This window comes from Oncorhynchus nerka, linkage group LG6 (genome assembly GCF_034236695.1).
Source record: "Oncorhynchus nerka isolate Pitt River linkage group LG6, Oner_Uvic_2.0, whole genome shotgun sequence".
NCBI classification, from domain to species: Eukaryota; Metazoa; Chordata; class Actinopteri; order Salmoniformes; family Salmonidae; genus Oncorhynchus; species Oncorhynchus nerka.
In genome coordinates this window covers 46,976,759-46,999,301 of record NC_088401.1, presented here as the reverse complement: position 1 = coordinate 46,999,301, position 22,543 = coordinate 46,976,759, and the positions used below count along the sequence as shown (strand labels likewise).

Below are 22,543 nucleotides of genomic sequence, written 5' to 3'. Positions count from 1 at the left end.
TCCGAACATCACATCTGCGGGACAGGTACAGGATGCCAACAACAACTACCCGAGTTACACCAGGAACTCACAATCCCTCCATCAGTGCTCAGCCTGTCCTCAATAAGCTGAAACAGGCTGGACTGAGGGCTTGTAGGCCTGTTGTAAGGCAGGTCCTCACCAGATATCACCGGCAACAACATTGTCTGTGGGCACAAACCCATGGTCGCTGGACCAGACAGGCATGGCAAAAAGTGCTCTTCACTGACGATTTGCGGTTTTGTCTCACCAGGGGTGATGGTCGGATTCACGTTTATCGTCAAAGGAATGAGCGTTACACCGAGGCCTGTACTCTGGAGTGGGATCGATTTGGAGGTGGAGGGTCCGTCATGGTCTGGGGCAGTGTGTCACAGCATCATCGGACTGAGCTTGTTGTCATTGCAGGCAATCAATGCTGTGCGTTACAGGGAAGACATCCTCCTTCCTCATGTGGTACCCTTCCTGCAGGCTCATCCTGACATGACCCTCCAGCATAACAATGCCACCAGCCATACTGCTTGTTCTGTGCGTGATTTCCTTCAAGACAGGAATGTCAGTGTTCTGCCATGGCCAGCAAAGAGCCCAGATCTCAATCCCATTGAGCATGTCTGGGACCTGTTGGATCGGAGGGTGAGGGCTAGGGCCATTCCCCCCAGAAATGTCTGAGAACTTGCATGTGCCTTGGTGGGAGAGTGGGGTAACATCTCACAGCAAGAACTGGCAAATCTGGTGCAATCCATTGTAACGGATGTCGTCTGGAGATAGAGAGGAGGACCAAGGTGCAGCGTGGTAAGTGTTCATGTCTTTTTAATAAATAAACTGAACACTGGAACAAAACAATAAATGATGTGAACAAAACGAAACAGTACCGTGTGGCCCAAACACTCACACTGAAACAAACACCCACAAACCAAAAGTGAAACCCAGGCTACCTAAGTATGAATCTCAATCTGGGACAACAATTGACAGCTGCCTCTGATTGAGAACCATACTAGGCCGAACTCAAAAACCAATATAGAAAAACAAACATAGACTGCCCACCCCAACTCACGCCCTGACCTTACTAAAACAAGGACCAAAAACAAAGGAACTAAGGTCAGAACGTGACATCCATGAGGTGGAGATGTACATAATCATTTCGCTGCACCCACAATAACATCTGCAAAATATGCGTACACAACAATACTATTTTATTGTATTCTTGTTCTTCCGACACAGCACACACTCAGTGGTGTAAATGTGGCCATCGCTTCCACACACAGTATCAAACTCTCTGGAGCACTTGCTGCCTTCGTACATGTCACGCCCTGGTCGAAGTATTTTGTGTTTATCTTCATTTATTTGGTCAGGCCAGGGTGTGACATGGGTTTTTGTATGTGGTGTGTATGTATTGGGATTGTAGCTTAGTGGGGTGTTCTAGTTAAGTCTATGGCTGTCTGAAGTGGTTCTCAATCAGAGGCAGGTGTTTATCGTTGTCTCTGATTGGGAACCATATTTAGGCAGCCATATTCTTTGAGTGTTTTGTGGGTGATTGTCCTTAGTGTCCTTGTTCCTGTCTCTGTGTTAGTTTACACAAGTATAGGCTGTTTCGGTGTTTGTTACGTTCTTTGTTTTGTAGTGTTTGTATTGATTCGTGTTTTACGTTTGTTTATTAAACATGGATCGCAATCTACACGCCGCATTTTGGTCCGACTCGCCTTCACCACAAGAGAACCGTTACAGTACACCTCGTACTGGGGCTATTTTAGGGAGGGGAAGAGCAGTCATTACTTTAATAGTGCTTTTTACACACACACCCTCATATATATTGTAAAGACATTGTTTCCATAGAGTAACTCTTTCCTAATGTATCTCACCTCTCCAGACTGTGGGGGTGTCACTTAGTGGTGAAAACTGTACAATTGAAGAAGAAAGAAAAGGGTTTTCACTTTTTCCTTTCAGTATGGATAAAAGGTTGGCTGATTGTTCAGATGAATGTTGCTGAACAACTGTGAACAGATGCCTTTTTGTTATTGATATTTGAAACAAGAGATCACATTCTACTTCTTTAAAGACCTTATAGTTTTCTATTCTTCTGGGAAGGCTTTCCGCTAGATGTTGGAACAAGGGCATTAGTAAGGTCAGGCAATGACGTTAGACGATTAGGCCTGGATTGCAGTCGGCATTCCAATTAATCCCAAAGGTGTTCAATGGGGTTGAGGTCAGGGTTCTGTGCAGGACAGTCAAGTTCTTCCACACCGATCTCAACAAACCATTTCTGTATGGACCTTGTATTGTGCACAGGGGCATTGTTATGCTGAAACAGGAAGGGGCCTTCCCCTAACAAAGTCGGAAGTACAGAATCGTCTACAATATCACTGCATGCTGTAGCGTTACCATTTCCCTTCACTAGACCTAAAGGGCCTAGCCCGAACCATGAAAAACAGCCCCAGATTATTATTCCTCCTCCACCAAACGTTGCAGTTGGCAGTGTGCATTCAGGCAGGTAGAGTTTTCCTCGCATCCGCCAAACCCAGATCTGTCTGTCAGACTGCCAGATGGTGAAGGGTGATTCATCACTCCAGAGAACACGTTTACACTACTCCAGAGTCCAATGGTGGCAAGCTTTACACCACTCCAGCCAAAGCTTGGCATTGCACATGATGATCTTAGGCTTCTGTGCAGCTGCTCGGCCATGGAAACCCATTTCTTGAAGCTTCCGACAAACAGTTATTGTGCTGACGCTGTTCCGACCGAGGACAGCTGATTTTTACACGCTACGCACACCAGCACTTGGAAGTCCCGTTCCGTGAGCTTGTGTGGCCTACCACTTTGCGGCTGAGCCATTTTTGCACCCAGAGGTTTCCACTTCACAATAACAGCACTTACATATCACCGGGGCAACTCTAGCAGGGCAGAAAGGTTATGAACTGACTTGTTGGAAAGGTGGCATCCTATGATGGTGCCATCTTGAAAGTCACTGAGCTTATCAGTAAGGCCATTCTATTGCCAATGCTTGTCTGTGGAGATTGCATGGCTGTGTGCTCAATTTTATACACCTGTGAGCAACGGGTGTGGCTGAAATAGCCAAATCCTCTCATTTGAAGGGTTGTCCATATACTTTTGTATATATAGTGTATGTACATAAAACTAGGAATAAAGTGACTAGGCAACAGGATAGATAATAAACAGTAGCAGCAGTGAATGTGATGGGTCAATAAAACGTGCAAAAACTATCAATACAGATAGTTTGGGAAGCTATTAGGTTAAGTATTTAAATAACTATTTAGCAGTCTTATGGCTTGGAGGTAAAAGCTGTTCAGGGTCCTGTTGGTTCCAGACTTGGTGCATCGGACCTGCTTGCTGTGCGTTAGCAGAGAGAACAGTCTATGACAGGTGGCTGACAGCGCCTGGTATAGAGCTCCTGGATGGCAGGCAGCTCGGCCCCAGCAATGTACTAGGCCATACGCACTACCCTCTGTAGCGCTTTGCGGTCGGATGCCAAGCAGTTGCCATACCAAGCAGTGATGCAGCCAGTCAAGATGCTCTCAATCGTGCAGCTGTAGGAACTTTGAGGATCTGAGGGCCCATGCCAAATCTTTCCAGCCTCCTCAAGGGGAATAGGTGTTGTCGTGCCCTCCTCACGACTGTGTTGGTGTGTGTGGACCATTATAGATCCTTAGTGATGTGGACAGCGAAGAACTTGAAGCTCTCGACCTGCTCCGCTACACCCCTGTCGATGTGAATGGGGGCGTGCTCGGCCCTCCGTTTCCTGTAGTCAATGATCAACTCCTTTGTCTTGCTGACGTTGAGGGAGAGGTTGTTGTCCTGGCACCTCCTTGCAGGTCTCGGACCTCCTCCCTGGAGGCTGTCTCATTGTCGTCTGTGATCCAGCCTACCACAGTCCCAGGGTCCTTAGTTTAGAGATGAGCTTGGAGTGCACTATGGTGTTGAACACTGAGATGTAGTCAGTGAACAGCATTCTCACGTAGGTCCTTCTCTTATCCAGGTTGGAGAGGGCCATGCGGAGTGCAATATAGATTCCTTCATCTGTGGACCTATTGGGGCGCTATGTGAATTGGAGTGGGTCCAGGGTGTCTGGGATGATGGTGGTTGATGTAAGCCATGACCAGCCTTTCAAAGCATTTCATGGCAACAGATGTGAGTGTTACGGGGTGATAGTCATTATTACAGGTTACCATGGCGTTCTTGGGCACAGAAGTATGGTGATCTGCTTGAAACATGTAAGTACTGTATTACAGACTGGTTCAAGGAAAAGTTGAACATTTCAGCGAAGACGTGTACCAGCTGGTCAGCGCATGCTCTGAGTATGCATCCTGGTAATCCGTCTGGCCCTGCGGCCTTGTGAACGTTAACCTTTTTATAGATCTTACTCACATCAGCTATGGAGACTGTAATCACACAGTCTTCCGGCACAGCTGGTGCTCTCATGCATGGCATAGAAGGGATTTTGTCACTGGGCAGCTCATGGCTGAGTTTCCCCCACAATCGCCCAAGAGCTTGTAACCAATTGAACTAGCACAAAACTATTAACATTTGAAGAGTTGCCTGATAATCCCCAAAACCTCATTGATCTAAGTACAGAATACGTGAAATATTCAATGTAAAAAAGATGTTACAACAGCTTGTAAGTGCTGTTGCTAGTTGGTTATGATAATGGCACTCACCAGAGAGAGAGAGAAGCATGGTAGAGCAGAGCAGTATTGTCAGCTTCATGGTCTCTGTGAAGATATGGCTTGGAGCTTGTGAGTCTGCAGATTTGTGTTTTCCTTGCCATCTAGTCTTCTTTTTTATATGGGGCTTTTAGGGCTTGACCTGTCGGTCAAACACCACTTCTCCCACCTCTCCATCTCTCCTCCCAACTGGTTTGTTTATAATTGCCACAGAGTTTTTGCCGCAGAGAAATGAGTTGGCCAGCAGAGGCCAATGTTGATGTTCTCCAATTTATTCGGTTGCTTCCTCACTAAAAGGTACTGCAGTTTGTGTTCTTGTGTATGTGTTCTGTTTTCATTTGCTCAATGCTTATTTAATCTCTGCTACAAAACTAACATGGAATATATATCTTCCCTTTTTCAATTCATGTTATCAAAATAGGGTATACATATTTCTGAAGAATAAGTATTTTTCTATTGTGTCTGTATATGCAAACCCCAGTTTCACTACAAACTACCAAAGTGAACGACAGTTCAGCAGTAGATAATGAGAGACTTGAACGACTGGAAAAAGTTGGACTTGCTTCCCGAAGAGGTCATTTGTGCTTTGAGACAGTAACAATGCAGCATGTCAGTTATCCTTTGTCAATGTCATTTGTAGTCCCTAAATTAAAATGCGCATCCACAAACGACTCCATTAGATAGAAAACCAAGTCTCAGAAGACTTTGTACATTTTCAATTGAATAAGATGGCAGTGTATATTTTAGAATGAACAGACGAATCCGAGTAGGCTTAGTATGTACTGTAGGTTATTAATTTCTAAGGCATCTTTACAACAGGTCACATGCAGCAGGCTTTCTCTGAGTTCCTCTGATTTGTTTTATTATCAGACGACTTTGGGGGCAGGCTTGTTCAATGAATGTTGGTATGTCATCAAAGAGTTAAGAGGGAGGATTTCTTGGGTCAAATTTGCATTTATTTTCATTCACAAAACATATTTATAGGCTGCGACTCAGTGAGGTAATAGATGGCACCAGTGAACCACTGTAACACCAGTGACACTTATTACAACTACGTCGTTAATACAGTAGCCTATGTCAAAACAACTGTCATCAAAATTGCAACACGGATATGATGATATACTCTCCGATTTGATAATATGGGGGCCTAGATTAAAAGGCAGATAAGAGAGTGCTGCTTTTGATCTGAAAACATCAGTGGAAACTACTTGCTATCTTGCACACTAGTTACAATACATACATTGAACTTTAATATTTTCCCGATTTCATGCAACGATAGTTATAATATGGTAAATGTTTTTTAATTGACTCATGTCCACTTGCTGGGCAAACCTCGATTTCACAAGTGCAAATTCACTGTGCCAGTTTGTTTTGCATGCCCGATTGCATGGCACGAGGACCAATGGAATGGTCTAAAATGTGTAAACTACGGCCACTTGGGGCACCTGCCATGCAAAACTAACTTGCCCATTGAGAAGGCAGAGACCAATAGAAAGGGATGGGAATAACATATGCTTTAGTAAGGTAGGTTTCTTACACAGGAGGTTGGTGGCACTTTAATTGGGGAGAACGGGCTTGTACTGGCTGGAGCGGAATGGTATCAAATACACCATGTGTTTGATGCTATTTAATTTGCTCCGTTCCAGCCATTATTATGAGCCGTCCTCCCCTCAGCAGCCTCCACTGGTTTCTTAGCATGGTTGTCAACTGTACAAGCAGACATGGGACGTACGTTAACAGAAAATAGAGTGTGTGGTGGTACTTGGGTCTGTGAGGTTTTACTGCAGAAGAGCTGCAGGGGGTGTTGAGTGGTAGTGTTCTGTCCTCCCAGACCGGTTGGCCTGGAGTAACATTAGAATGGGATAATTAGTGGAATGGGGCGTTTTTTTTTTACTGAGGGCTAATAGTTGGCAGGGTACTTTTCTTTTTTCCCCAGTTTTGTTTTTACCGGAATGTTATGTACATAGGTAAGGTGAGCCGTGACTGGCCTCACAGTCCAGTACAGTAGGTGGCGGTGTAAGCACCTAAAAGCTGGCTGCGATCCGCCAATCAAATCCCCCAAAAGAAGAAGAACTAACCGTTTACGTCAACGTTCGTCTCTGCTTCTGCGCTCGCTCCCAGAAGCTAGCTAGCTAATCACCTCGAGACGGACGGTGGAATCAAAAGTAGTGACAAGAAGATGGCGGAGTGATTGGGTTGCGCTTTGAAGGAAAGCAGCGACCCTTGATTGTCCTGAAATAGTATACGAAGAAAGGAGAATCGCATCCAAATTGTAGGTAGCTTCGGAAATTTGACAAACAAGAAGAATATTGCCCCTCTTGCGGAGGTGGTTCAAACAGATCGAACGGAATTTCGCAGTTCCACTGGTGTCCGATAGCTCTAGTGTGCTAACGTTAGCTAGCTTCCCCGAGGCACTGGGCGACGGACATATTAGGCACGTTAGGAGTGTTTTCAGAAGAATCGTGTTCCCTTTTTCGTGATGTGTTGGTTTTATTTTTTCCAAGATTTTTTACTAGCTAGCTAGCGAATAACGCCTGAAAATAACCACTGTTCTAGCTAGCTGGCTAACGTTACATTGTTTCAAGTACATCGCCCACGAGCAGCCAGGACTTCTGTGTATGTTCTGATAACGACCTGGCCGAGAAGGGAAACCGACGGCGCAGTCCCAGAAAATCCTATTTTAAACTGATCAGGAGTTGCTCGTGATTTTGAGGATATGGCAAGCAGCAGCGGCTCTAAAGCCGAATTTATTGTCGGTGGGAAATACAAGCTTGTCAGAAAAATTGGATCTGGGTCATTTGGTGACATATACCTGGCGATCAACATCACAAATGGAGAGGTAAAAAAACATTAAAATATACATTTGACCAAGTGGGTAACTGTTAATGTTAACTAGCTAACCGTTTAGCTCTGTCAATCAACAGCCTAGCTGACTCACCGAGATTTAACAGGGGTATATTCGTACAGAAAAGGTTTACCGTTTTAAGAACCAACCGAAACGGGGAGTAAAATAATGTGTATTTGTCCATTAGTAAATCTATTTTCGTTGCAAAAGTTTTCCGTTTGTAATAAACGGATTCTGTTGCAAAACGTTTTGCAACAGAATTGGCCGCATGAATACATCCCAGTAGATTGTTTAGCTAGCTTCAACTTGCCTTGTTGAAATGTTAAACGATGCTGAATGATAGCTACGTTAGCCTAGTTAGCCAACTGTCATCTAAGATTAGTAGATATTGGTTACAGCAAACCGTGTAAATAACGTTATTTTAGCATAGTAAACTAGGATGGCATTAATACATTTAATTTGCCAATTAGGCTACTGGAAAGTAACTTTGATAGATTGTACTAAGCTACATAACTGATAATTTTGTATTGCAGGAGGTAGCTGTAAAATTGGAATCTCAGAAAGCCAGACACCCACAGTTGTTATATGAAAGCAAACTGTACAAAATCTTACAAGGAGGAGTTGGAATCCCACACATAAGGTAATATACACGTAAATGTATTTTGAACACAGTTTAATATTTGAGATGTATGTGAAAATGAGTCATATTTGTCTAACATTTGTACAAAGTTACATCTTGCCTGCAAACACATTTCTAGTTTACTTTACCATATGCCAGCTGGCGCTACAAGCTAGCTCGTATAACTAACGTTAGCTGGCAGTGCTTTCATCTCCTTGGCTTCATTATTTTCATTGGTCTTTGCTTATGGAAACGTTGCACAATTACTTTTTACCGTCAAGATTATTCGAACGCAACATCCGCCATGAACCATGTAGGGTTGTTCACTGTTTCAGCTTTTAAGAAATGATCATTCAATCAAAAATTCGTGGTTGGAAATGGCCGCTCCTCTTTTGTTTGTTCCAACATGTCTTCCTACCCTGTTAGAAAATGGCGGCTCAGCGCTTGCGAAAACAACTATCTGGGCCTAGTGGTTTTGTCTCCTCAAGGTGACTTCATAACGTCAAACACCTTTAAGTATTTTATTTTAGGTTTTGTCGTTTACAAGGCCATTGAAGAGTGAGACTTTGGTAATGACTTGGTTCGCAGACACTGAATTTAGAATCGAGGCTGGCTGTAAACTGGATGTGCACTTTTTAAACAGTAGAACTGAGTTGGGAACCATATTTTATAATAAATATGTTGAAAGGATAAGTAACGTTACTATCAGTGAAACGTGTTATGTATTTTGTTTAGTTGTCATTTATTATGTGAATTTAGGGTGTTGTGAGAAAATACACCACTTGTTTGCATTTGACTTGGAAAATGACATAAGGATACTATTACTAATGTGTGAATTCATTAAGCCGTTAAAGCTTCTGAACAAATAAACAATCACGTTTAAGTTTTGTACCTATTTGTTTTGATATGTGAGTAATGGCAGTTAATGCTCTGATTTAAGCTGGACTGTCACAGTGGTGATGGTCAGGCTGGTCATTAGGCTCTGCTGCTTCAATGATTTAATGGAAGAAAGATGGGACTACTGGCCCTGCCATGATCCTTCTGGATCAATTTTCTCCCACGTGAACTCGCGCCATGCCATAGTGATGTAGGGGCTTCTAGCTATTTATGCACTACTGAAACATGTGCAGTAGACATTTTGCCACACAATTGTATTTGCTATCCTCTCCAGGTTCCTGCCCTTGGTATTAACCTTGTAATGAGTAAGGGAACACTGCCCTAAATGAGCAAGACAGCTTTGGTGATTAAGCAATAAGGTAAAGAGAATTTCAGAATAGGACATGCTAACGCCCTTAGATACTAGTGCAATAAGTACGCAGGCTAGTTTCACAGCTTACTTCCTTGGTTATGCAGTTTAATCAAAGCCTTTGTGGGCAGGTTAGGTTTGCTTTGTGGTGGTGTACCCTGTGGACTGCCTGGATAAATAAAGGCGGTTGTATAAGAGGGTGCTTCACACTTCCTCTGTACAGTCCTAGCCGGTTGTTTGTTTTCAGGTACATCATCAGCATGTGGCTGGTGCACCTGTCTAGTTCTGTGCTTGGGGCCATTCCTGTTATGGAACTCGCCTGAGGGTTCTGCAAACATTCTGGAGAACTGGCACCATTTAATTGACCTCGGGTTTTATGTGGTGGTGAGCCAAGTTATTGACATGAAAATAATTCCATTCTATTACTGCCTAGTGAGTTTGTGCAAACAACTTTCACTTTAGTAAAAAAAAAAAAAAAAAAAAAGAAGACCAACAGATAAAGTCCACTGGAAATGTTTCCAAATGCCATCTGTGTGTTAGTATACTGTAAAGTCTCAAATAACCGCCTGTCCACCTAAAACTATTTTTTTTAGAGATTGATGCTCCCGTGCAGCACATGGGGATTTAATTTTGAGTATTGAATAGCTCCCAATGTGTGTATGCTAGAGACTTACCGTTTATTGTAAAATAAATATATATATATAAAACAAAAGTGAGGTATTATGCTCACTCAGCTGACCTTTTACCGGTGTGATAATTATACCTCATGTAGCAATATAATTTCAAAATGGTCTGAGAAGAACAACATTGGCAGGGCGATTTCATGCATAGCCAATATGCAGTGATAATGTATTGGGCCTATAGCCTACTGTAGTGGTTCCCAAACCTTTTTCGGTTACTGTACCACCAACTGAATTTTGCTTTACCCGGAGTACCCCTGAAGTACCCAATCATGTGCATTTTACCAGTAGGCCTATGGTCTCATGAGTCTTCTCAAATACCCCCTGTGGATAGGCCAACTACTCCCAGGGGTCCTAGTACCCCTGGTTGGGAACTACTGACCTACTGCACAAACCTCACTGCTGCATAACTCTTTTTACCAAAGGTGCATAGACTTCCATTTTTTTAAAGTAATGTATAAAACAAAATCTGGGTGGTAGATCTCAGCTTGCATCTTGACTCATAAAAGGTTGGCAACCACTGCTTTACAACATCCATAACTATTTGAGCTACAAACAAACAAACCACCATTGGAAGATTACTCTCACGGGCACAACAATGTTAGTTTCGCTCTATGACACACAAGATTGGCGGCAGTTGCCTGAACTCTGTCGCAGTCCTAATTTCGACAATGTCTTCTAACAACCGACTGTCTAGACCGAACAGTTGACTCTGCAAACTGTCACCAATTTCGAAAGGGGAGACTCCAATCAGCTCCGGGGTCTTTATTTTTGACTATTTTCTACATTGTAGAAATGATAGTGAAGACATCAACTATGAAATAATACAAGGAATCATGTAACCAAAAAAGTGTTCAACAAATAAAAATATATTTGAGATTCTTGAGAGTAGCCACCCTTTGTCTTGATGACAGCTTTGCACACTCATTGCATTCTCTCAACCAGCTTCATGAGGAATGCTTTTTCAACGGTGTTGGAGTTCCCACATATGCTGAGACCTTGTTAGCTGCTTTTCCTTCACTCTGTGGTTCAACTCATCCCAAACCATCTCAAATGGGTTGTGGTTGGGGGACTGTGGAGTCCAGGTCATCTGATGCAGCACTCCTTCTCTCCTTCTTGGTCAAATAGCCATTACACAGCCTGGAGGTGTGTTGGGTCATTGTCCTGTTGAAAAACAAATGATAGTCCCACTAAGCGCAAACCAGATAGGATGGTGTATTTCTGCAGAATGCTGTGGTAGCCATGCTGGTTAAGTGTGGACCTTGGCATGGTGGCTTATTGGTAACCTGGACTCTAGAGGTGCACTCTGTGAGTTAGCTACATACCATATAGACCCATTTTGTTAGGTAACTCCAGTCATGGAGCCCTTGACTGTTGGCAGGTAAGGAGGAGGATTTTGAATTTGCATGAATGAAAGCAGTGGTGATCAGCTGGTCCCTCTAGCAGAGACTGGGAGTTACACAGGCATTTAAAGAATACTTATTACATTTTATTAATCTTGCATTAATGTTGCGGGCAGTATAGAATTTGAGGCCAAGTGAGTAGTGTCACATGCTGTAAAGTGCAATTTTGAATTTAGCTGTGTTAGAATTTTTGGAAAGGTTGTTACTGTAGGACCAAGCAGGGAGATTACAAGAACTCAACTTTTTCAAAGCCAGAAGAACCTGCTGAACAAGCCCCACCTACCCCACACTGCCTGTTGCAATTATATTGCTGTGTTATAATCAACAGAAAGGGAAGTCTTGTGCTTGTGCATTCTCTCTTGGGTCCATTGAGATTGAAACCTTGCTCTTTTGTTAATTCCACCTTCAAAAAATACAGGGCCCATCTGTTTCTTTCCTTAATTGAGTCCCTTTTTGTAGTTACATGTTGGATTGGGTCTCTTAAGCTTGGGTATCTACTGATATTATGCCCATATTTCTCTTGTTTTTGTTTTTGAGCAGCATGCTGTTGGCCTCCCTAAAAGAGGAAATTGGTCTGAGGCCTGTAGTTTACTGTAATGTGTTTGCCTGAGCAGTTTGTATGAACAGTATTCAACTAGAGGATTGCTTATTGTGCCTGGACTCTTAATTGACTGTAGTTTAATGTGTAGCCTAGATGACATACACATTGTCTGTACTATTTTATATGGTTTGAGTAAAGAGTTCTCTGCCAGGGTTCTTTGTATTGTCTTTTTTTCCTCTGACTTTCTCCATGTTGCTCAAATGTAGCAGCACACCTTCAGCATGTCAAGGTACATGGTTTATCAGCATATTGAGTTTTTCCTGTTTTGTGTTCTGAAGATTGGCATGTTTTAAATTGTTCTGTATCTGAATTGGCTATGACCTGGAATATTCCAACATGGAATTGTTGATCTACCCACCTCTAGAGCTTTGCATAGGCCTACCACATTTTATCACCATACTTTTTGGCAGCCACATGTTGGCTGTTACTCATGTGCTTGGGAGGCTGTGTCCAGGGGGGTGTATAAGGGTTTTGAAGTGCAGAGTTTGGAACTGTTTGCTTTATTCAAGGTACATTTGCTCTGCTGCCATCATGGTGGTCTTTTGAAATCGTGCTGTTGACCAACACACTTACAACACACTCACACTTGCTCGACATTAACGCTTGTCCTCTTGGCTGGAACAAGTGAAAGAAACAAGAAATATAGATTTGGATTGTCCAAATGAAGTACAAAAAAAATTACATCAACCTATTATTACTCTAAGAATTGTATCAGAGGCCAATATTGGATTAATATTCAAATACATTTTTCATGTACATAAATAATGCCTATATGTCAAAGTGTAGATGATATGCATATTGGCTACAGCCTCATGTCCAAACCAATGCTGACATAGGGGAGGCACAAGAAAATGTGGCCAAAAATGAGACCAAATATAGGCTATAAACGCCAATCATGTTTGACAACCAATAATGAAGGATGATTAACATTAACGTCTAAATGCTTGATTCTGTCGACATACTCAAGGCACGGGTTGTTCAGATGGTCACAAGACCGGCGAGTGAAGGACTGTCGGTGCCTGTTGCGCATAGCACATCGCCCACTTTGAATCTGAGCGGAGGCGGTCACCATTTTGAAACTATTTAACCATTTAACTTAATTGTTTAAAACTTGGACCATTTGTCATTTTATGAAGACTGTATTACTTTGTTTCTAAGTAGCCAAGGTAAGACCATAGATGTGTTGAGGGAATTATTATATAAACATTTAGGCCTTATGCCGTCTTTCTCATGCTATATTAGTTTTCATTTTTTTTCTTTTCATTATTCAGCAACCAAAGGCATAGTCATAAGTCCCCTTTCTTAATTTTAATATTTCACATGTAACCGATCGTGCGTGCAGTACGACTTTGAAAAAGGTGTTTTCCGCTTATTGCGTTTTGGAACATTCCCGCATAGCCTACAGCCATATGCACATTGAGCTTATAATGTGAAAATATATATATTTTTTAGCAACATTTTAAGCTAAACAGTCTGTTACATCAACTTCAATGGTAATTAAAAAATATATATAATAATTATGTGCAGTGGTTGTATGAATTTTGCATCTGTTGTCCCAGAACTGTCCAATGGTCTGTTTTTGAACTATTTTATGAAGACATAAAATGTATTTGATTTCGATGTTGCAATATTCAATAGGCTACCAAGGGTGGCCAACTATCCTCCAGGAGAGCCTTAAAGGGCTTTGTTGTATTTAAATACATGCTTGTATGTATATGTATGTATATACAGTGCCTTGCGAAAGTATTCGGCCCCCTTGAACTTTGCGACCTTTTGCCACATTTCAGGCTTCAAACATAAAGATATAAAACTGTATTTTTTTTGTGAAGAATCAACAACAAGTGGGACACAATCATGAAGTGGAACAACATTTATTGGATATTTCAAACTATTTTAACAAATCAAAAACTGAAAAATTGGGCGTGCAAAATTATTCAGCCCCCTTAAGTTAATACTTTGTAGCGCCACCTTTTGCTGCGATTACAGCTGTAAGTCGCTTGGGGTATGTCTCTATCAGTTTTGCACATCGAGAGACTGAATTTTTTTTCCCATTCCTCCTTGAAAAACAGCTCGAGCTCAGTGAGGTTGGATGGAGAGCATTTGTGAACAGCAGTTTTCAGTTCTTTCCACAGATTCTCGATTGGATTCAGGTCTGGACTTTGACTTGGCCATTCTAACACCTGGATATGTTTATTTTTGAACCATTCCATTGTAGATTTTGCTTTATGTTTTGGATCATTGTCTTGTTGGAAGACAAATCTCCGTCCCAGTCTCAGGTCTTTTGCAGACTCCATCAGGTTTTCTTCCAGAATGGTCCTGTATTTGGCTCCATCCATCTTCCCATCAATTTTAACCATCTTCCCTGTCCCTGCTGAAGAAAAGCAGGCCCAAACCATGATGCTGCCACCACCATGTTTGACAGTGGGGATGGTGTGGTCAGGGTGATGAGCTGTGTTGCTTTTACGCCAAACATAACGTTTTGCATTATTGCCAAAAAGTTCAATTTTGGTTTCATCTGACCAGAGCACCTTCCACATGTTTGGTGTGTCTCCCAGGTGGCTTGTGGCAAACTTTAAATGACACTTTTTATGGATATCTTTAAGAAATGGCTTTCTTCTTGCCACTCTTCCATAAAGGCCAGATTTGTGCACTATACGACTGATTGTTGTCCTATGGACAGAGTCTCCCACCTCAGCTGTAGATCTCTGCAGTTCATCCAGAGTGATCATGGGCCTCTTGGCTGCATCTCTGATCAGTCTTCTCCTTGTATGAGCTGAAAGTTTAGAGGGACGGCCATGTCTTGGTAGATTTGCAGCGGTCTGATACTCCTTCCATTTTAATATTATCGCTTGCACAGTGCTCCTTGATGTTTAAAGCTTGGGAAATCTTTTTGTATCCAAATCCGGCTTTAAACATCTTCACAACAGTATTTCGGACCTGCCTGGTGTGTTCCTTGTTCTTCATGATGCTCTCTGCGCTTTTAACGGACCTCTGAGACTATCACAGTGCAGGTGCATTTATACGGAGACTTGATTACACACAGGTGGATTGTATTTATCATCATTAGTCATTTAGGTCAACATTGGATCGTTCAGAGATCCTCACTGAACTTCTGGAGAGAGTTTGCTGCACTGAAAGTAAAGGGGCTGAATAATTTTGCACGCCCAATTTTTCAGAATTTGATTTGTTAAAAAAGTTTGAAATATCCAATAAATGTCGTTCCACTTCATGATTGTGTCCCTCTTGTTGTTGATTCTTCACAAAAAAATACAGTTTTATATCTTTATGTTTGAAGCCTGAAATGTGGCAAAAGGTCGCAAAGTTCAAGGGGGCCGAATACTTTCGCAAGGCACTGTATGTATGTGTGTGTATATATATATATTATAAGAAGCCAATAGGCAGAGTTTAGCCTATGTTTTTGTCTGATGCTCTATGGTAAAAAAGATAGTAGGGCTAATGCATTTTATTTTCTAAAGTGGTGTCTGGAAATCCTACAATGTCAAAGTTGTTAGTAGTCCATTTTTAATTGTTGGACAAGTGACTTGAGCTGTTGGACAAGTGAAAAATCAACCCTACTTGTCCTAAGGACAAGTGGCTAAAAATATTATTGTCAAGCCCTGCCTCAGCTAATTCCAAAAGATCTGTCAGAGCAGAAAAATGGCAGTGTGGACTCTTGCAGGGCCCTAATCGGTTTTATTTTTTAGCTTGACTGTTAGTTATTCCTTAAATTCTGCTTGCTCAGGTTTCCGTTTACCCCGTTCAGGTTTTCGCTCTCAATCTACGTTTATTTTTATAGCATCTAAGTTGTTTTTTTAAGTCTGCAAAAATGCTTAAACCACATCAGGAGACAACTTGAGGTCTGGGAAGAACATGAGAAATTTTGATTTTGGGGTGTAGTTACCCTTTTTAATTCCAGTGCTCACCAGTAAGAGGTTGTTTAGCTGTGTTTTTGTAGTGCACGTGATGGTAGTTTGCTGAACAATGTACCCACTGATTGATGTAATGCAGATTTTTTTTTTTCTGCCAGATAATAGGGATGTAACGATTCACTGATTGGCATCAGTTCCCGGTTCAAATTTGTAAGATGGATGTAGCACGCATCGGTCCGGAAATAGTTTAAACATTTACGAATCACCGATTCACTCCCCCCTCATGTTTTTACTTTCTACCTTCCCAAATTTACCTTGTGTTTTGTGACAACTGATGCGTCCTCTCCTTAAGTGTCGAACTAGGCATGTAACTGTGAGTCATTGATCAAGTCATTTTGCATGCTGAACAACCCAGGCAATATCAGTAGCCTAGTAAAACAGTGAGCGGCTTCGTGCGCTGATCAAACGAGTGGTAGGCCGCATGTCACCTTCAGCATTCAAATGTTTAATGGCTTAAGCAATATTATTATTGGAATCGCAACTGTCATTTGCTTGGTTATTGTAATCAAATGCGCTGTTAACTTTTAGGCTACATTAGATTTTATTTTAAATGTTCTGTTTCACCATCAGCAATAGTTTTGTTTGTTTTGCCTTAAACAATCAGTGTATATGGTCATTTTTTGAAATACTGGGTTAAGTTGATAATTTCATAACGGGAACAGCAATTGCTTTTTCTAGGTCAAAGCAGGAGGAAAATAACTTCCAAACAGTCTAAACCATTCGAGAATGAGATGGGTGAAATCTAAAGTTGTTCTATATATATATATATATTCATTCATTGGCTATGTAATTGCGAATTTAAGATAAATATTCATACATTACTAGCTCAAACACTTTGTAGGATTTGTCCTTGAAATTGCGGCTGACCAGGATTTTCAGCCCCTGCCGCTCATCCTGGATTGGAGCCATGTTGCAACCCGATCGGCAGGATTGAACAGAGCAAGTGAGTTTGCAAATATGCAAACATAACATTGTCTCATATGGCAATGCAGTGTCAAATAAATTCTTACCTTTTCTAGAGGCTCCTTGAAATGCCTCATCAGGTCTGCGACACGATTGCCAAAGGTAAGAAGGCTGGCCTGGTCTTCTGGCCATGTGTCAGGGTTTAGCACTCTGAAAGACTCAACTGGGGTCTGGACACCCTCGTCCTTAAGCAAACCACCAAACCTGGCTTTGAGATCATCCACGCTGATGGCCGCCTCTGTGCTGCTTCAGCTGGGGATTGGTGAGGTCTGTGAAGCCTTTTAGATTCCCCTTCAGTGTTATTCCCTTTAACAGAAATAACACACACAGAGACACGCACACATACCAACACCATGAAATGTATGTCTCTCTCCCATATATTTTTTTAAGACCCCGCCACTGCATTTCCCTCCTTAACCTCAACTCTGTCTATTTGGGCAACGAATACATTGATTCTCACATTGAGAATCTGTCTCAATCATCAATTTTAATAATTGATTTCTCTTACATCCTAACAAGCTCTCATCCTAACACACCTGGAATCTCCTCTCATCACCCTGCTGCTGAGCAAGCATGATCTGGATCTTCTCCAGCATGCCTCCTGCCTTTGCCCTAAGCTTTAGTGCTTCCAGTCTGGTCACTGTCTTCCTCAACTCAGATGTGGCTTGGGGAGGTTCAGGTCATTCCTTTACAGGGTGAGGATCACTCCTCAAACAAGACAAGGTCCTTGTCTTGTCCATGCCACAGGAACACTTTGTGGGCATGGGGGATCCAGGGAGTTCCCTTGTTGCTAGACGGTGTGTAAATATCCACACTGAGCTCTTGACCAAAAACATAAAGAGTTCCCTGTTTGGAATTACAGCTGAATCTGATAGAAGACGTATCACTTCAGAAGATTGTACACGACAGACACCATTGGCTCTTTCTTCTGAATGGTCAGTATTGCCAGCTCTAGCCTGTGAAAGTCAGAACAATCTTCCAAACAATTCACCGTCTTCTCCCCCTGTCTCTTGTGTCAACAGAAAACAATAATTCTGTGGTATTTACCTTTCCAACACTTAGCGCGCGCACACACAGTATTTAGCATTCTCTGCTAGCAAATAAAACCAAATCATAGGTTTGTAACTAATACATTCTGTTGCATACAGTGGATTGGGATTATATGCCCCCTGCCTCTCTGCAGGTGGGAAATCACTCCCCCACAGTGGCCCATGCTCACGGAGGCACCATCTGCCCTGAAGGAGATGCACTAATTCATCCATGACCCTCCATCCTCCTCTGGGAAAACAGCACCAAATGTGGCCTTGGTGGCATCCAAAACACCTTGAATGACAACACACACAAAAAATATTATACAAAAGTAATTCTGACAAACTAAATTCTATCTCCATTACGATTAATGATTCAACTTCATACAAGATTAAAGCCTATAAAAGAAACAACTTAGCAATGGCAAGGGAGTGTTTCAAGGGTCTGTTGTCCGACTAGGAGTTTGACTGGCGTGCCATCCTCCAACTGCACGTAAACAATCTCGCATTTGGTGTTGGATATATCAGTGTCTCCATTTATTAGAACGGCAAGATACTTTGCGGCTTTCAGCTTCGCTGACAGGCTCTCTTATTTCAGCAATTTGACTGATCATCTCCGCACATCATTGTCGTATGTGGAATTAATGTCAACTCCATTTTTGTGGTGTAGTCTGATTAGCAGCCCAAATTTGACGAAAGGTCCTTCTTTCGCAAATTAAGTATGCAATGTTTCTTTATTTTCAGCTGCCTCTTCTCCTCAGACAGCAGCACTTGACTCCAAGGCTGTAGACGTTGACGTGACAGCGGGGGTCACGGCAGCTTCGCTAACGTTGGTCACGGCAGCTTCGCTAACGTTGTGAAGAAGTTTCATTAGTTGAACCTTGCGAATCCCCCTCGCCGGATTCCTCTTTCTCCTTGTCTCTTTTTCACTTTTTCGCTTAAGTAAAATTGAATGGGCCCCATTTTTAGTGATGTCTGCATGTTAACATAGACTTTCTCTCACTTTGACTGGACTGCGTCATCCCAGAACAATACTGTGATTGGCGCATGCCGCTTAGAAATGTGAGACGTGTAGTTTTTAAACAATTCGCAGCGGGGGAGAAATGGATTACGGTAGGTAATCTTTACTCGTAAATAATTTTTCAGATTCACACATCTATTTTTATGGGCAAATGCGAATGAAATACTTGCGCTGTAGAACCCTGCTGATGGCGCAAAAGCCATGACAGGCAGACCTAGTTCAGTGGTAATGTGCGTGCAAGCAGTTGCTCCGGACGCCACTTGGGTACACTGTAGCATCCACCGAGAGGCTCTTGCTTCCAAGGGAATGCCTGACAGCTTTAACTTCTTGGATATAGGGGGCGCTATTTTAATTTTTGGATGAAAAACCTTCCCGTTTTAAACAAGATATTTTGTCACGAAAAGATGCTCGACTATGCATATAATTGACAGCTTTGGAAAGAAAACACTGACGTTTCCAAAACTGCAAAGAATATTGTCTGTGAGTGCCACAGAACTGATGTTACAGAAAAAAACAGATAAAAATCCAATCAGGAAGTGCTGCATTTTTTGAAACCGCCTCATGCCAATGACTCCTTATATGGCTGTGAATGGGCCACGAATGAGTTTAGGCTTTCTGTCGCTTCCCCAAGGTGTCGACAGCATTGTGACGTATTTGTAGGCATATCATTGGAAGATTGACCATAAGAGACTACATCTACCAGGTGGTCGCTTGGTGTCCTCCGTCGCAATTATTGCGTCATCTCCAGCTGCAGTATTTTTCCGTTTGCTTCTGATGAGAAGCCAACTGCCACCACTGATAGATTATCGAATAGATATGTGAAAAACACTGAGGATTTGCCATGTTTCTGCCGATATTATGGAGCTAATTTGGAAAAAAGTTAGGCGTTGTAAGTGACTCCATTTTCCGGTCTTTTTCTTAGCCAAACGTGATGAACAAAACTGAGCTATTTCGTCTACACAAATTAATCTTTTTGGAAAAAATTTACATTTGCTATCTAACTAAGAGTCTCGTCATTGAAAACATCCGACGTTCTTCAAAGGTAAATTATTTTATTTGATGCTTTTCTTGTTTTTGTGAAAATGTTGCCTGCTGAATGCTAGGCTTAATGCTATGCTATCAATACTCTTACACAAATGCTTGTGTAGCTTTGGTTGAAAAGCATATTTTGAAAATCTGAGATGACAGTGTTAACAAAAGGCTAAGCTTGTGTTTGAATATATTTATTTCATTTCATTTGCGATTTTCACGAATAGGAAACGTTGCGTTATGGTAATGAGCTTGAGGCTATGATTACGCTCCCGGATACGGGATTGCTCGTCGCTAGAGGTTAAAGATTGGTAACTTTGTTAACTTTGTTAAAGCAAGGCCCCTGAACTCTTGTGTATTTTTGCACTATGCAATGATGTGGGCTGTGACCATGTAACGCTTTTACAACCTACAGAACTGCGCTGATTAAGGGGCAAAGTATTGACACGTAAAAAAATAAAAATAAATTGAGACAAGCTTAAAGTTTTCTTTACTCACCATTTTCACCTGTCTGACCGCTTTCATGGTGACAAGTTTCTCACACGACTGGCCTATCTGGGTGATGTTCTTTCTTGCCTGAATGATCTGAATCTAAGATTACAGGGACTTTCCAACTATATTCAATGTGCCGGACAAAATTGAGGTTATGATTAAGAAGTTGGAGCTCTTTTCTGTCTGCATTAACAAGGACAACACACAGGTTTTTCCATTATATGATAAAAAAAAATTAAAACATTTTTTTTTGCAAATGAACTCAAGCTTACTGACGATGTCAAATGTGATAAAGCGAAGCACCTGAGTGAGTTGTGCGCAATTACGCATTTACTTTCCCGGAACGGAACGGATGATCATGCCCTCCCTCCAGTCCACTTACCAATATCTGAACAAGAGAGCCTCATCGAAATTGCAACAAGCGGTTCTGTGAAAATTGAATTTAATCAGAAGCCACTGCTAGATTTCTGGATTGGGCTACGCTCAGAGTATCCTGCCTTGGCAAATCACGCTGTTAACCTCTGGGATATTTCTCTGGGATATCTGGGATATTTCTCTGGCCAAAAGCCAGAGAAAATGCAGAGTGCCAAATTCATATAAAAATCTAACTTTCATGAAATCACACATGTAAGATAGACACCAAATTAAAGCTACAAGCGTTGTGAATCCAGCCAACATGTCAGATATCGAAAAGGCTTTTCGGCGAAAGAAAACAATGCTATTATCTGAGTATAGTACCATAGTAAACAAAAGAACATTTCAACCCTGCAGGCGCGACACAAAATGCAGAAAAATATAAATCATGCCTTCGACGAGCTTCTTTTGTTGGCACTCCAATATGTCCCATAAACCTCACAAATGGTCCTTTTGTTTGATTAGTTCCGTCCATATATATCCAAAATTTTCATTTATTTGGCGTGTTTGATCCAGAGAAACACTGGTTCCAACTTGACCAACGTCACTACAAAATATCTCAAAAGTAACCTGTAAACTTTGCCAAAACATTTCAAACTACTTTTGTAATACAACTTTAGGTATTTTTAAACGTAAATAATCAATAAAATTGAAGACTGGATGATCTGTGTTCAATACAGGAAGACAACAAACTCAAGCAAGCTTTCTGGTCTAGCGCTTCTATCAAACAGTACACATTACACTTTTTCAAGATTGCCGTACTTCATTACACAATGGAATAACCTCAACCAATTGCTAAAGACTGGTGACATCCAGTGGAAGCGGTAGGAACTGCAAGCAAGTCCCTTAGACATCTGGATTCCCAATGAAAACTCAATGAAAACAGGGTGACCTAAAAAATAAACTTTAAAAAATCAGAATGGTTTGTCCCCGGGGTTTCGCCTGCTACATAAGTTCTGTTATACACAGACATGATTCAAACAGTTTTAGAAACTCCAGTGTTTTCTATCCAAATCTTCTAATAATATGCATATCTTCTGGGGATGAGTAGCAGGCAGTTGAATTTGGGCATGCTTTTCATCCAAAATTCCAAATGCTGCCCCCTATCCTAGATAAGTTAAGACACTGATGCCCTTTGCAACCGCGTACCTATGTGAGAGTGGATTCTCAGCCCTCACTAGCATGACAACGAAATACAGGCACAGACTGTGTGGAAAATTATTTAAGACAGACTCTCCAATACAACCCAACATTTCAGATTTATATGCATCCTTTCAATCACACCCTTCTCGTTAACCTGTGGTGAGTTATTCACAATTTTCAATGAACAAATAAGGTTTTATATGTTAGATGGTTGAATAAAGAGCAAAAGTATTGATTATTGTTATTTGTGCTCTGGTCCTATAAGAGCTCTTTGTCACTTCCCTCGAGCCGTTTTGTGACACTTACTCTTATGTTTAACTGTGTAGTGTGTGTGTTGCAGGCTTACGATAGCAACAAAAAAACAAACATTTGAGTGCACTGACCCTGGTGCTAGAGGGGGTACGCAGCTGGAGGTTGAATGTTTAAAGAGAAAAAAACA

The 22,543-nt window shown here is 41.7% G+C and overlaps 1 protein-coding gene across 9 annotated transcripts in view; it reads left to right on the top strand.

Annotated features, from left to right (window-relative positions):
• The first annotated feature begins 6,784 nt into the window (after positions 1-6,784).
• The window catches only part of LOC115130492 (casein kinase 1, alpha 1), a 37,475-nt gene continuing 21,716 nt past the window's right edge, over positions 6,785-22,543 (top strand). For 2 of the 9 annotated variants that reach the window (XM_065019586.1, XM_065019584.1), the window contains exons 1-2: positions 6,785-7,530; positions 8,070-8,176. In XM_065019586.1, coding sequence (XP_064875658.1) covers positions 7,408-7,530; positions 8,070-8,176 — 230 coding nt within the window. In that variant the 5' untranslated portion in view covers positions 6,785-7,407. The remainder of the gene's footprint in view (positions 7,531-8,069; positions 8,177-22,543) is intronic. The other 7 variants (XM_065019587.1, XM_029661686.2, XM_029661683.2 and 4 more) reach the window with 7 other exon arrangements.